This window comes from Cygnus olor, chromosome 12 (genome assembly GCF_009769625.2).
Source record: "Cygnus olor isolate bCygOlo1 chromosome 12, bCygOlo1.pri.v2, whole genome shotgun sequence".
In the NCBI taxonomy this organism is placed as follows: domain Eukaryota; kingdom Metazoa; phylum Chordata; class Aves; order Anseriformes; family Anatidae; genus Cygnus; species Cygnus olor.
Genome location: NC_049180.1, coordinates 1,233,942 through 1,248,058, shown reverse-complemented (window position 1 = coordinate 1,248,058; position 14,117 = coordinate 1,233,942). Strand labels below are relative to the sequence as shown.

Here is a 14,117-nt window from a genome sequence, read left to right as displayed (position 1 = left end):
GGAGCGGACAGACCGGGGGCTGCGGGAGGGGGCGCGGGGGGGAGCACCGGAGGGGTGCGGGGCACCGGGAGCGAGGCGGGGCCGCGGGCACCGTGGGGGTCCCGGTGCGGGGGTCCCGCGGCTGCGGATCCGGGGGTGCCGAGGGGCCCCGGGGATGCACCGGGGGGGGGGAGGGACCGGGACGCACCGGGGCGGGGTGTGGGGGGCCGTGGGGCGGCGCGGGGCTCCCGGAGGGCCGAGGGGCCCCGCGGGCCGCAGCGCAACGGCTCCGGATCGGGGGTGCCGGGGGGCAGCGGGGCCGCGGGCCCGGCCGGGACCCGGAGCGGCGGCGGCCGGGGCTGGGCCGGACCCGGAGCGGGCCCCGCCGCCGTTACCGGGGCCGGGCCCGCGTTGCTAGGGGGCGGGGCCTCCGCCGCGCAACTCTCGCGAGAGCTGCCCGCGCGTTGCCAGGGAGACGGCGGCGCGGCCCCGGCCGCCATGGTGGGGACCGGGGCCGGGACCGGGGGACCGGGGGGGGGACCGGGGCCCGGGGCCCGGCGGTGGGGGAGCCCCGGGGGGTCCGGGCGCGGCGCTGAGGGGCCCCCGGTCCCCCCCGTCCCGGCGCTTCCTCCCCGCGTAACGCGCTCCGTGTCCTTCGTTCCCTCAGGCGCCCAAAAAGGCCGGGAGGAAGGGGAAGGGCGGCAAGGCCCCGGCCGTGGCGGACGCCTCGGGCCCCGAGGAGATGAGCAGGGAGCAGGTAACGGCCCGGCCCCGGGGCTGCCGCCTGTGGGGCGCTGCTGGCCGGGCAGGGGGGCGACGGGTGGCGGGGGCCGTGCCCGACACACGGCGGTGCTGGGCCTGCGGCCCTCACAGAGCCCGCTCGGCGCTTCTCCTGCGGGGAGCAGCCCCCTCAGCACGTCCGTGCTTCTGCTGTGCCACGGCCTGCTGCTCTCCTCCTCGGGCTCTCGCTGTCTTTGCCCTCGTCCCTTAACCCTGGCGCCCTGTTCTCTCGTGTCGGCGTCCTGCTAGCGTGGAAATGTCCTGGGAAAGGTGCCTCTGATGGGAGTCCGTTATTTGAGCAAGTGTTTTGTGGCGTTTCCTTCAGAAAGCGGCCTGGCTGGCCAATTCTGCTGGAATCAGTTTCCCTCTGCGTTCAGTGCCTTTCTGGGGTGAGCGGGCTCATCTCCACAGGTGGCTGCACTTGTTCCCAGCCGTACGATCACTCAGCCTGCGGCACTCTCAGCACGTCCCCAATCGCGCTGTGCTAGGGGCAGGAGGCTTCCCTAGGGACGGCGAGGGCAGGCCATGGCTGCCCAACGTGGGCCTGTTGTGCTGGGTGCCTAACGAGCATAGGAGGAGACGGTCCTGACCTGGGCGATCGCACTCCCAGGAGAAGATCTTGCATGTCTCGGTATTATCTAGCACCTGAGAACGTGTTACTGGCTGCTGGGAGACAGAATGCCCAAGCCCTGGCTGCTTAGGGTAGGAGGAGATTTTGTCACTCCTTTTGCAGAGGCCGGTGGGTCACTGTCATGTCCTGGGCTCTCCCCACCCCATCCCCACTTTTTGTCCTCCCCTCCTCTGTCCCACTAGAGGCTACCGTGTTCTGCAGGTTTACGACAGAGCTCACCACGGATATCTTGAGAAGAACTTTGGGTCGGCACGTTTTTCAGGGGAGCCGTCTGTCCCAGGCCTCCTTTTCCCACTACCTGCTTCCTTCTCTTGGCTTTGCAGCTGGGGGAGCACATCGTGCGTCTCCGGGAGGAGCTGGATCGGGAACGGGAAGAGCGCAACTACTTCCAGCTGGAGCGCGACAAGATTCACACCTTCTGGGAGATCACCCGCCGGCAGCTGGAGGAGAAGAAAGCAGAGCTGCGTAACAAGGACCGCGAGATGGAGGAGGCGGAGGAGCGGCACCAAGTGGAGATCAAGGTGCGAGGGTGAAACGGCTGGGATGTGTGCGTGCCCTGAGCCCTGGGCGAGAGGCAGCAGGTCCGAGGAGGTGAGGGACGGGGGCAGAGGAGGAGCTGGGCAGGATACAAGCCAGGAGCATCTCGGCCAATATCCCAGCTTCAGGTGTTTTCCTGCTGAAACCCGTCACCTGCTCGCTGCCTTGTCTCTAGGTTTACAAGCAGAAGGTGAAGCACTTGTTGTACGAGCACCAGGAAAACCTCACCGAGCTGAAGGCAGAGGGCACCCTGTCCATGAAGCGGGCCCAGAAGGATCACTGGGCCCAGGAGATGGAGCTGCGCAAAGACATGCGCTCCTTAAAGGTGGAGCTGAAGGAGCAAGAGCTGGCCAACGAGGTGGTGGTGAAAAACATGCGCCTGGTAGGTGCCTGGCAGGGCAGCAGGGGCTGGAGCCGTGTGTGAGGTGCCTCTGCCTCAGAGGGAAGCGGGGGGGCTGCTGTCTGAGCCCTCCCAGCCATGGTGTGTGAGCAGGAGACTGCCTCCTCTGCTGTCTTGGTGAGGTGGGAATGGGGTTTCCTGCAGATCCCGGTGTTGGATGTACTTAAAGGCACTGGAAAGACAGCACAGAATCAGGGAGGAGAGCTTTCTGGGGCAATCTCTGTGAAATCCCTCCTAGAGCAGGGCGCTAGCAGTGGCTCAAAGCGCCTGAGAACAGCTGGAGAACCTACTGTGCCACTTTGCTCAGATAACGTGGGGTTCACGCCGTGGTGGGAGCCTTTCCCAGGGAGCAGGACGGGTTTTGGCTGCCTGCTGGGGTGGCTCCTGGCTGCTGGAACCCAGGCCCCATGGCTGGGCCTGGCCTGGAGGCCCGCGTGAACCTCGGGGACTGGGTTGTGTAGTGATGCAGTGACCTCAGGATTGAGTTGTCCGCCTCTCACATGAAACTTCTCCCTAACAGAAGCAAGAGGAAGAGATCACGCGGCTGTGCAACGACTTCGAGAGACAAGTGAAAGGTCAGGCCGTGCTCGGGTCCCTGTGTCAGCACGCTGGGGAAGGCTCCTCCGAGCTCCACTGCACTCTTGGTTCCGTGGAGCAGAAAGGGGCTGCTTCCCCCTCCCAGTGCTCGCTCCCCGTGCCCGCGGGCTGCCAGGCCGCATGGCCAGCAGCGCTGCCTGAGCTGAACTCCCAGCCTGGTGGGGACGTGCCGTGGAAATGGGGCCGGGAGGGCCGCCTGTGGCGCGAGCTGGAGGGTGGAGGCAGGGCTCTCGCTGCTGCCAGCCTGTGTCACTGAGCTCCGCTGCCTGGCTCGGCGGCTGGAGGAGCCCTCGCAGATGGAAGTCCTGGCTCCAGCGCCCCTCTCGGGGGACGCTTCAGGTTCTCACGGGCTGACTTGGAGCTTTTCCATGTCCTGTTTCCAGAATGTTATTTCTGGGCTCTACTCGGTCTGGTCCCAGCGTAACTGCTCTGTATGCTGGTGGCAGCTGCGGTGGGGCTGTTAACGAGCGCCTTGTCCTCGAGTGATGCTGCAGTGGGATGCACTGGGCTGGTGCTCGCTAACACCAATGCACCGGGCTGGTGCTTGCTGTCCTTAGTCAGCCCCCTGTGCGCTTCCCCAGAGATTGAGGCCAAGTACAGCAAGAAGATGCAAGTGCTGCGGGACGAGCTTGACTTGCGCCGGAAGACTGAGATCCATGAGGTAGAGGAGAGGAAAAACAACCAGATCAGTGAACTGATGAAGAACCACGAGAAGGCCTTCAGTGAGATCAAGAACTACTACAACGATATCACCCTCAAAAACCTGGCGCTCATCAGCTTGCTCAAGGTACTGCCTGCCTGCTCCCTGACCCCGCTGCCGCAGCCCTGGCTTGTAGTGTCACCCGGCCACCATGGGGCTGCTCCTGTAAGGACTTCATCTGGATCTGGCCAGCTCCCTGGTGGAGGTGCTGGTGCTGTTGTTCTCCTGCACACCATTAATACACAAAGCCCTTGTGCACAAGGAGATGTGGCTTGCTGGGCCAGCAGTGGGAGGGTGTCCCGACAGCACGAGGAGCTGGGCAGACCCTGCTGCACAGCCCCTCCGGGAGCCAGCGCTCATCTTCCCAAGAACAGGAGCAGATGGAGGAGATGAAGAAGAGAGAGAATCAGTTGGAAAAGGAGAAGGCAGACGTGCTGCTCCAGAACAAGCAACTGAAGGAGCCCCTGCAGCAGGCCCAGGAGCAGGCGTTTGAGCTGCAGAAGAAGTTGGCCCACTATGACATGGACAAGGAGGCTCTGACGGTGAGTCGCCAGCCCTGCTGCGAGCCCCTTTCTATTCTTCCCTGAGTCACTGCAGCTGTTCCCTGGAGTGCAGTCGCTCAGCAGTGACCTCTGCCGCTCAGCAGAGAGCTGTTTGGCCAGATTGCTGAGCAAATGCCCCCGAGTCCCTTTCAGCTTAGTTGTGTGTAAGATCTCAGGTGGGACTCCAGGATTCTGTCAGGAAGAGAGAGAAGCAGCCCCTGCTGCAGAGAGGGGAGGGAGCTGTTGTGGGTGCAGCCTGCGTTTTCTCACCCCTCTCCCTTTGCTGGTCTCTCTCCTCCCTTGCCAGAACACATACCACCCGCCCCCCGGAGAAGCTTGCACTCTTTAACTGTCCCTTCCCGCTTGCAGAACACAAAAGCCCGTCTGAAAGTCATCCAGAAGGAACTGAAAGACCTTCAGTGGGAGCACGAAGTGCTGGAGCAGCGGTTCAGTAAGGTGAGAGCTGCAGGTGGGTCCGGGCATCCAGTTTCCCTCTTTAAACAGGGTTAGGCACCGGGACTTAGCAGCGGCTGCCTACGCCGTGCTTAGCAGAGGGCTTTCCAAAGCCCTAATCTGGAGCCGCGTGTTAGCTGCCGCTTCCAACAAAGCTTATCGCGGCTTTGGCATCTCCCGTGCTCAGCAGACGGGCCCAGCCTTGTACTTTGCTGAGCAATCACGCGTGTGCTGATGGTCCCCTCCTGGCCTGCTGGTGACTCCCAGGCTCCCAGGCTGCGGCGCTGGGTCACGAGAGGATCCGCGTGGAGAGGCTCCCGCTGCAGTGGGGAGAGCCAGCGACAGACTCCCTCGTTCTGCTGGTGTGTGGGTGTCGCTTCCCCTCTCGCCGTGCAGCCTCTTGAAGGAATGTTCGGTTGTCTGAAAATCCTCCCAGACTCAGCCTCTCCCTTCCAGCTAACCCAGATAAATTTGTTGAGGCAGAACAGAGCTCATCTGCAATTCGTAGAAATCCCCAGGAATATGAACATTGATCTGAGGCCTCGTTAACAATCCATCATTAAGGCAGCAACGTATTCAGTGCAGTCAGAAATAGGCTTTGGAGGAGAAATCCTAATTAGGACACTTATTAACTAGCTGTGAGCCAGGGACTCCTGCCAGCTGCAGGAAGGGGAGGAGGAGAGACCCCTGCATGCCGCGGGCCGCTCTCTGAGCTCTAAAACAGTCCCTGGGGGCAGAGCACTGGGGAGCCTGCAGTCGGGGCCAGGCCAAGTGGAGGGGGGAGCCCGCACTGCTTGGGGGGGACAGCGGGGGCCCGTTTGCTCCCTGCAGGGGCCCAGGAAGGGGGAGGTTCGCTTGCGGGGAGCCGAGCTCTTTGGAGGAGAGGTAGCTGGGCTACGCCGGGGTTTGAACAGCAGGGGCTGTACCGGGGCAGGTGCTGGTGGACGGGGTTCCTGCTGCTGGGGGCGTCCCGTGCCGGGGGACGGGGGAAGCAGAGCTGCAGGTGCCGAGGAGGTGCCAGCGCAGCAGGAGGGGGGGAAGCTGCGCTCCGGCACCTGCGTTCCCCGCGGGGTGCAGGTGCCGTGGGGACCGGCCCGGCTCTCGCTGGAGCAGGCGGGGCTGAGCGGCAGGGCCTGTTTGCTCCCAGCCCTGGGCGGCTGCCAGCGAGGGGGTCCCGGGGGCGGCGTGAAGCCGTGCCGTGTTTTCGGAGCAGGTGCAGGCGGAGCGAGATGAGCTCTACCAGAAGTTCACCAAAGCCATTAACGAGGTGCAGCAGAAGACGGGGTTCAAGAACCTGCTCCTGGAGCGCAAGCTGAAAGGACTCCTCGACATCCTGGAGAAAAAGGAGGTGGAGCTCAGCGAGGTCTTTGCAGCCTCCAACCTCGACCCGGGCGCCCTCTCCTTGGTCTCACACAAGCTGGAGGTACTGTGCGCTGCCGCAGGGCCCTGCGGAAGCAGTTCTCCCAGCAGGGCTGGCTCTTGAGGGGCAGAGCCTGCTCTGGGGCAGACCTCGGAGTGCGTGAGCGTGGCCAGGTGCTTTGTTCTGGGCAGTGCCAGGGCAGGCCCAGGCCGCGTGGCAGGAAACGCAGTCCCCATCCTCCCTGCACCATGGGTATCTGCCCAGATGGCCAGTCCCCAGCCCTGGGACGCTGCGACAAGCACCTCGGCCTGCTCGGGTGCTGAATGCCCCGTGTGAAGGGCCTGTAGCTGTCGTGTCAGTCGTTCCCGGCACTCCCAGGGCTGTGCACGGTGCCGCAGGGCGCTCCGGCTCTCCCTCGAGAGCGAGGCGTGTGGGTGTAGGCGTTTGGCGCTGATCTCTCCCTCAGGCAGAGTCTGTTTGAAGGAGGATGGCCCCGGGCAGAGCAGTGCTCACCAGGTTTCTGTGCTGGCAGGTGGCTCCCGAGCGCACCGCTGAGCAGCAGGCTGCGAGCGGGGCCCGTGAGCGACCCAGGGCGCTCCGATTGCGGGGAGCCACCGCTGGCGAACCTTGCCCGTGCTCCTCTCCCGGCCTCTCTGGCTGCAGAGGCGGTGCAGGCTGGATCCCAGAGGCTCTGCAGTGTCTGGCGTGCTAAAAATACCTACGCAGAAAGCCTCAGCACGGTGCGGCGGCTCGGAGACCCACATTCCTGGAGCGTGCAGCAGCAGTAACTGGAGAAGCAGCATTTGTTTCAGGCTGGCTGGAGACGGGACGCAGGTTCCCTCCCCAGCTTGGCCACTGCTTCCCTGGCGCCCTCCTGCTCGCACCGCGCCACCTGCCCCATCCAGGGCCCCTCTGTGCTGGGTGGCAGCGATGCTCGTGGACTCCCCCTTGCCAGGGCACCTTAGGGATGAGCACGGCAGCAGCCCCAGGCTCCCGGTCTGTACGACAGGACAGCAGATGTGTCACCTACCAGCAGGTGCCACAGCAGCACGTTGGGAAACATTCCTGGGAAGGCGTCAAGGCGCCGCTGTCTCCCGCAGCTGCTGGGGTCCCTGAATTCCTTTGCTCAGCTGCCTCCAGCCACCGGCACCTTCTTGGGGAGGCTCTCCCTGTAATTCCCTTGGTGCCGTGACGGCGGGGAGGTGCTGCGGGAGCAGGTGCTGCCGTCCGCCCCCGCTTGCAGCAGGGCAGGTGATGCTGGCGGTGGGGCTGAGCTGGCATTCGTGCTCTTGGTCTGGCAGGTCCCTGGGCCTTGCCTCTGCCCCGGGGCTGGCCGTCCCTGGCAGCGCTGGCCCCACGGGGACGGGGTGGTGGCCGCCTGCCCGGCTGTGCTGCGAGCTGCTCTGCTTCAGCCGCGTCCCGGTGCCAGCCCGGCCGCCGCACAGCCGCTGCTCCGTGCGCTGTGCTGCGTGCTCCGGGCTGCAGCACGGCCCCAGGTCGATGTGCCCTCGGTGCCAGGCAGCCAAAGCCTAACGCGCCTCCTCCCCTTGCAGGACGTGCTCAATTCCAAGAACAGCGCCATCGAGGACCTGCAGTTCCAGCTGGCCCGAGTCTGCAAGGTGAGGAAGGGGTCGGGGCATGCGGTGTAAGCCCTGGGGCTGGCCTCGCGCCGAGGGAAGGGAACCCGCAGCAGGCCAGCTGAGCTGCTTCATGCCCCGGAGTGCTGGCCCGGGCTGCGTTGCTCCCCTGTTCCCTGACTTTCCCCTGCAAATCGAGGCCGGTTCGGGGGTCCCCACCGTGCAGGGGGCTGCGGGGACCCTGCGCCCAGGCAAGGAGGGGCTGGGCTGGGCTTCGGGCTGGCAGAGCAGGACGTGGAGCATTTCTCTTCCAGGCGCACAACGACATGCTGCAGACGCTGGAGGCGAAGCTGACGGCTTTTGGGATCCCGCTGGACAACCTGGGCTTCAAGCCCCTGGAGAGCCCGGTGCTGGGCCAGGCCTTGGGGCAGGGCCCCGCGGGACTCGTGGCGGTGCCCACGTGACCCCAGGCAGCACCCATGGGTGCTGGCTGTGCTCGGGTGCTCCTGGGGCAGGGAGCAGGGCTGCGCCTGCCTCACGCCACCAGCATCCCACCCCAAGGAAGGTGATTTTTTTTTTTTCTTTGAGACTAAGGGTGCTGTTTGAATCCTTTAATGGTGTCAGTCGTGTGGTTTCCCCCCCAGCGACCGGCGGCCCTGCAGAGAGGATGGGCCTTGCCCTAGCTGCCCCGGTACGTTGTGTAGGAGTAGGGGCTGATCAGCAGCGGGATGTGCAGCTTCTGGGCTGGGTCGGTGATGGTGAAGACGACCTAGGGGAGAGCAGAAAGGGGGTGAGGGGGAGAAAGCCCCAGCCACAAGCTGCCCCTGTCCCTCTCCCTATCATCTGGGGGCCCTCCGAGCAGCGCAGCAGGAGAGGGCTGGGGGGAGAGAGCTCCTGCAAGCACGGACACCGCCTCCAGCCCCCCTGCAGCTCCGGCTGGCTCCGAGGGGCACCAGGAGCCCTGCGCTCTGCCCTTCGGCCAGGTACCTCCACAAAGGGGTAGAAGCTGGTGTGCCCCAGGCTCTGCCAGTACTCCCCCGTCTCAAAGCGCAGCTTGTAGGTGCCAGCCTTAGCCTGCCCCGGAGGCAGGAGCGGCAGGCAGCGCCCGTCCTCGTCTGTCCACCTGAAAGCAGAAGGAGGCACGAGTCGGCTGGCCCTAAAAGCCTCCCCCCGTAGCTCTGTCAGCTGGGGGTCTCGGGGCGGGGGGGACGGGGCTGGGTGGTGCCAGCACCCTCTGCCCCTTTGCCGCCGCCTGCTCTCCTACCTCTGCACCAGCTCCCTCCACTGCGCCCCCGGCTCCTGCAGCTGGGCCAGGCGGAGGGCGAGGCGGGCGGCGGGCAGCCCCGTGGCCGTGTTCAGCACGTGGGTGGTCAGGGAGCCGCGCGGCCTCTCCGTGCCTCCAACCTGCAGCAGGGGAGTGACAAGGGCTGGGGTGCTCCCCGGCAGCGCTGTCCCACTCCCCACCACCGCCACGCTGTGCCTCCCAGCACTCCACCCCGAGGAGTAATTATTTGGCATGGATAGCGGGGGGCTGAGGGGAACCCAGGGGGGGCAGTGCCCCAGCTGAGCATCCCCGGGTGGCCCCAGCCCGCTCCGGGGGTTCCTAGGGTCAGGCTGCCTGCGTGCCCCATCCCTGTGCACCCCGTGCTGGTGTCAGCGCAGCCGGGTCCCTCCGGGAACTTCTCCGTCCCCAGCGCCCTGTTGTGCCTGCAGGACGCGGGTGCCCCCTGCCTGCCCGTGCCATGGGGCCAGCTGCCAGGTCCCAGGGGTGCACCCCGACACTCCCAAGGGCAGCCTGCGTGCCCAGGGCACCGCTGCCGTGCCCGGCGTGGGCGCCCTGCTCGCCTTTCTGCCTGGAAGGAGGGCTGCCTGCCTGGGGCTGCCGGGCTTCCCCGTTCAGCCCCGTGTCGGTGTGCACCGAGGGCCGCCGCGCGGGCTGGCCTGGCCCCCAGGGAGGAAGCGGCCATGTCCCTGTCGCCTTCCCGGCCTGCACCGATCGCGGTGTCACCACATCACGTGCGGCAGACGTTAACCCTGCAAGTGCTCGGCGCTGCCTGGGGCTGGCAGCCAGCACGGGGTCGGGGCGCTGCACCTTCCCCTGCGGCAGCCCCTGGCCGTGCTCGGTGGGGTGAGACCCCCAGAGCTGCCGCAGCTGCTCCTCTGGGGCTGCCCCAAGTGCCTGCCCCTAGCCCAGGGCCGTCTGCGGGCTTTGGCTTCCCAGACCTTCAGGAGGCACAACAGCAAGCGAGGGCTCCCGGTGGCTTACCTGCCTCTCCTCCATCCTGCTCTGCCAGGTCCCCGTACCCGGTGCCACCCCGCAGGCTGCCATCCCCTGCCCCAGCCACCTTCCCCAGGGAGCTGCCGGGGCCAGGCGCCGCTATCCCAGCACGCTCCTCCCCGGCTGGGCTGGCCGTGCAGGCGGCTCCCCCGCAGCCGGCACACCCCGGTGCCCCGACGGCACCCGTGCTCTGGCGGCACCGCAGCCCCGGGGGCTGGCGGACCCAAGTCTGGCTGGATTTTGGGGATTTTTTGGCAACCGGGACTGGTTGAGCCACAGTGGAGCTGCCAGCCCAGCCTCCCCCTGCAAAGAGCCCAGAGCGCGCGAGTGGGTCCGGGCACGTGGAGGCTGCGAGGAGCAGTCAGCAGGATCACCGCGGGCAAGCCGTGCTCGTCCGACCTGCCTGCCTCCCGGGGGGCAGCCGCCTGCGGGACGGAGCCCGGCTCCCCTCCTGCACCACTGGGAGGGCCCGGCGCCTCATCTGCGTGCTGATAACAGTGGTGGCGGTGGCTTGGAGCCCCTGTCCGTCCCTGTGAGCAGCCTGCATCTTCAGGGGCTCTTTGGGGACCACCTGCAGCGAGAGGCTGCTTTGCACCACGGTGCCCAAGCGGGCGGTGAGAGCCAGGGGGAGCGCAGAGGCTGAGCGCCTGGGGCAGGGGGGCCGTGCCCAGGACAAGGCTCATCTGTACCTCCAGCCCTGCTGTGGCCATGGAGATCACCCAGGTGGGGGGGGACAGGGACGGTCACCTCGATGTGGGGGGCGAGGGGGAGAGGGGAAATCGACTCCCTGGAGCGGGATTGAGTAGGGGAGACAGGTACCATGGTGAAGCTGAAGACGGGAGCGTTGTCGATGGCATCCCTGATCTTGACGATGGCTGTGGCAGTGAACGCTCTCTGCTGACAGTTTTCGGCTGCCCCTTCGCACTCGCACACCCGGGCTTTGACTTGTGTCACCTGCGCCTTGCCCTGGCTGTCCGTCAGCCTCAGGAAGATGCTGTACTCCCCCGGCTCCAGCTCCTTATGCAGTTTCAGGACCAGCGAGTCTTGTGCGGGAGAGAGAGGGCTTGGGGTCAAGGTGGGTCCCAGCTCCCACATTTGGGGACACCCTCAGCACCCGCAGGGCTTTGCCACGTGGCAGTACCCCATCACGGGGACCGGTAGGAGCTCCGGTGCCAGTGGCATTCAGGGTGGCTCAGAGAGATCCGGCTAGGATGTGGCCCTTGCTCACTGTCCCCCCACTGCCCTGCGCCACAGGCGGGTGGCTGGGACGGACCCCACGGCACCTACCTTGGCCGGACACCTTGACGGTCCAGTTGGTGCTGGAGCCGTGCTCCAGCGCTGCCTCGAAGGGGTACGTGTTTGGGGGCAGGTCCTTGTCGACGATGGTCAGCGTCTGCTCCTCAGGCTGCCGGCTGCAGATGTCGAAGATCCGGGGCTCCGGCGTGGGCCCGTTGTCGTTCACATCCTGGAGGTGCAGCAGCAGCGTCCCCGTGCCAGTTGCGTCCGGCACCCCTGCAGAGCTGGCTGTTAGCGAGGTGCCTGGAACCCGGCCCCGTGCCCTGCGCGGCCACCGCGCGGCCCCGCAGCCCCCGGCTCCCTGCAGCGCGGCGCGTCCTCACCGTTGTCCACGGCGAGGACGATGGCCTTGTAGGTGCTGTTGATGGCGTGCACCGACTCCCGGTCCAGCGGCTGGACGGCCGTGACGATGCCGTTCTCGGGGTGGATGGCCAGCCACCCCGCGGGGTCGCTGCCCATGCGGTACCTGGGCAAGTGAGGGTCAGCAGGGGGGCTCCATGCCCACCCTGGCCCGTGAGGCCAGGTGGGAAGGGGCACGCAGCCCTCGCGCCCCCATCGCCACCCCCACTCACGTGATTTTGTTCCTCTGATCCTTGTCGGGGTCCTGGGCTGTGTAGGATGTGACCTCGTGCCCCACCGGCAGGTCCTCCGACACCTCCACCCTCTTGACAGGGGGCACGAAGACGGGGGGCTCGTTCACATCCCTGACGAGCACCAGGACGCTGGCCGAGGAGAGCCCGAGGGACACGGAGAGGGGGACTTTGTTCTCCACCGTCACCACGAGGTCGTAGCGGCTCCTGGTCTCGTAGTCCAGGCCCTGGAGGTCGGCAGAGAAGAGCTGGGCTGGAACCAGCGCCGGCGGGGACGCGGCCTGCACGGGGCAGCCCCGCAGCGCCACGACCCACCTTGGCAGTTCTCAGGATGCCGTCGTTGGTGTTGGGGTCGGTGGTGATGCTGAAGGCGCCGTCCTGGTCTCCGCTCTTGATGCGGTAGACGGCTTGCCAGGCCGGGGAGCCCGGCATGTCCTGGTCCGTCACGTGCAGCCTGGCCACCTCCAGCCCCACCTCGTTCTCGTCCACCGTCCCCTCATACTGTGAGAGGGGGCACAGGGGCGGTCACCTCATGTGGGGGCCGGGGGAGTGGGGAAGCGACTTGCGGGAGCCGGCTCGGGTGGGGGAGACGGGTACCGTGTTGGGGTCGAAGACGGGAATGTTGTCGTTGGCATCCGTGACCTCGATGACGGCCGTGGCGGTGGTGGACAGCCCCCTGCCCTCCTGGTCCGTGGCCTGGACGATCAGCGTGTAGTTGGGGGTGGTCTGCAAGCAGAGAGCACCGCGGTCAGAGGCGCCCCGCTCCCCGCAGCCGGTCCCTCCGTGGGGCGCGGGTGCCGGGACGCGGCGCCCTCCAGGCGCCCACCTCCCGGTCCAGCCCCGTGCCGAGGACGCTGATGACGCCCTTCTGGGGGTCGATGGTGAACATCTGGTGGTGCGGGCGCGGCGGCTCCTGGCTGACGATGGAGTAGCTGATGATGCCGTTGTCCACGTTCACCGCGTCGTCCGCGTCCGTGGCGTTCACTGTCATCACGGAGGTGCCTGGCGCGGGGACGAGCCGGGGAAATGTCACTCACGGGACGAGCCCCGCGGGTGCTGCCGTCAGCCCGGCGCAGCTCCGGCCCAGGGCTCTGCGGCCCCCCTGCCCCCAGCCCCACGCACCCGGCTTCGCGTTCTCCTCGATGTAGCCGACGAAGACCTGCTTGGTGAAGACGGGCTTGTTGTCGTTCTGGTCTGTCACCGTGATGATGATCTCCATCGGGTCCTCCACGGGCTGCCCGTTGGCCGACACTGCATGGGAGAAGAGCTGCGAGGGCACCGTCAGTGGCACGGCCCCCTTGGGACCCCCCAGGTCTCCCCCCACCCCGGCCCCCCACTCACGACGTATTTCCCGATCTCCTCGCGGTCCAGCGGCTGCGTCACCTCCAGCCACCCCGTCTCACGCTCGATGGTGAAGACGCCCACGGGGGGGCTGTCCACCCCCTGCCCCGTGATGCTGTAGAAAACCTTGGTCTCCTTGTCCTTGTTGGATTTGATCTGGCGGCGAGGCGGGGGGCTGTTAGAGGGGGCCTGGCACTCCGCGTCCCCCCCGGGGCTGCTCAGCCCGGCCACAGGGCACGGCGCTGGCTCAGCCCTCGTCCCCGCACCGTGGGGCTGCGTACCTGCACCAGCTTCATGGGGAAGGGCCCCCGGTGGTTCTCGAGGCAGCTGATGGGGGGGATGACCCAGTCCCTCTTCTGCCTTCGGAGGCCGGGGCCGGACTCGGGGAAGGCCACGACGTCTGCCTGGGTGCTGAGCACCGCGTCCTGAGGGATGGAAAGCAGCGGGAGGGCAGCAGGGCTGTGCTGTGTGGGTTTCCTCTCCCCTCCTCGTGGCCTCTCACCGATGCGCAGCAGCCCCCGGCCCCCAGAGCGCCCTACCTGCAGGAGGAGGAGGAGGAGGAGGGCGCAGGGTGACATGGCTCCGGCCACTCTGGGTGCTCCGAGCACTGACCAGGGCCAGGTCCCTGCCCTTGGACTGTGACCCTGGCAAAGTTCCCGGCAAAGCCCACGTGGGTGCCAGCGCAGGGGGTGCCAGCCCCCGGCCCCGCTGCCACCCCCGGCCCCACAGGCTGCCTGGGGAGGATCGGGGTGCGGGGCCGTGCAGGCGGGTGCTGTTCCATGCCCGGGGGGTGCCCAGCCCCCGACAGTCCCCGTTGGGTCGGCGGCTCCGTGCTGCGCCTCACCTCTCAGCCCCCTGGAGCGGGGGGGCCGCGGCTCTCCACCTCCCACCGCCGGGCACCGGCTGCCGCTGCCCCAACCGGGTGCGCGAGGAGAGCCCGGGGGGGGGCGCACGGAGGTGCCGGGTGCTGCCTGCGGGGCCGCCCGGAGGTACCGGGGGAACGGCAGCGGTGAAACGGAGGCACCGGGAGGGGCGCGGCGGAACCGGGGAGGACCT

The 14,117-nt window shown here is 66.9% G+C and overlaps 2 protein-coding genes across 3 annotated transcripts; one reads left to right on the top strand and one right to left on the bottom strand.

The window, feature by feature from the left end:
• The first annotated feature begins 403 nt into the window (after positions 1 to 403).
• On the top strand, positions 404 to 8,166 carry GAS8 (growth arrest specific 8). Of its 2 annotated transcripts, XM_040570975.1 has the most exons (12): positions 404 to 480; positions 647 to 736; positions 1,714 to 1,911; positions 2,103 to 2,309; positions 2,848 to 2,902; positions 3,506 to 3,711; positions 3,999 to 4,166; positions 4,536 to 4,622; positions 4,895 to 4,981; positions 5,833 to 6,042; positions 7,533 to 7,598; positions 7,871 to 8,166. In XM_040570975.1, the coding sequence occupies exons 1-12, from the start codon at positions 478 to 480 to the stop codon at positions 8,018 to 8,020; spliced, it is 1,527 nt and encodes a 508-aa protein (XP_040426909.1). In that variant the 5' UTR covers positions 404 to 477; the 3' UTR covers positions 8,021 to 8,166. The 2 variants fall into 2 exon arrangements, with proteins under 2 accessions (XP_040426909.1, XP_040426910.1); XM_040570976.1 differs by lacking the exon at positions 4,895 to 4,981.
• On the bottom strand, positions 8,153 to 14,096 carry LOC121076559 (cadherin-1-like). The gene is given in 15 exon segments (XM_040570974.1): positions 8,153 to 8,325; positions 8,544 to 8,679; positions 8,821 to 8,960; positions 10,654 to 10,877; positions 11,122 to 11,346; positions 11,454 to 11,596; positions 11,703 to 11,959; positions 11,961 to 12,221; positions 12,318 to 12,446; positions 12,547 to 12,722; positions 12,843 to 12,987; positions 13,062 to 13,217; positions 13,343 to 13,486; positions 13,601 to 13,705; positions 13,906 to 14,096. Coding segments are annotated over 14 exon segments (2,265 nt in total). The 5' UTR covers positions 13,640 to 13,705; positions 13,906 to 14,096; the 3' UTR covers positions 8,153 to 8,235.
• Between the last annotated feature and the right edge of the window lie 21 nt (positions 14,097 to 14,117).

Bases quoted from the DNA above. Each gene is read 5' to 3' on its own strand.
- GAS8 (XM_040570975.1), top strand. The intron at 4,623-4,894 runs GTGAGAGCTGCA...CCAGGCTCCCAG, and splicing joins TGGAGCAGCGGTTCAGTAAG to GCTGCGGCGCTGGGTCACGA. The intron at 6,043-7,532 runs GTACTGTGCGCT...CTCCCCTTGCAG, and splicing joins TGGTCTCACACAAGCTGGAG to GACGTGCTCAATTCCAAGAA.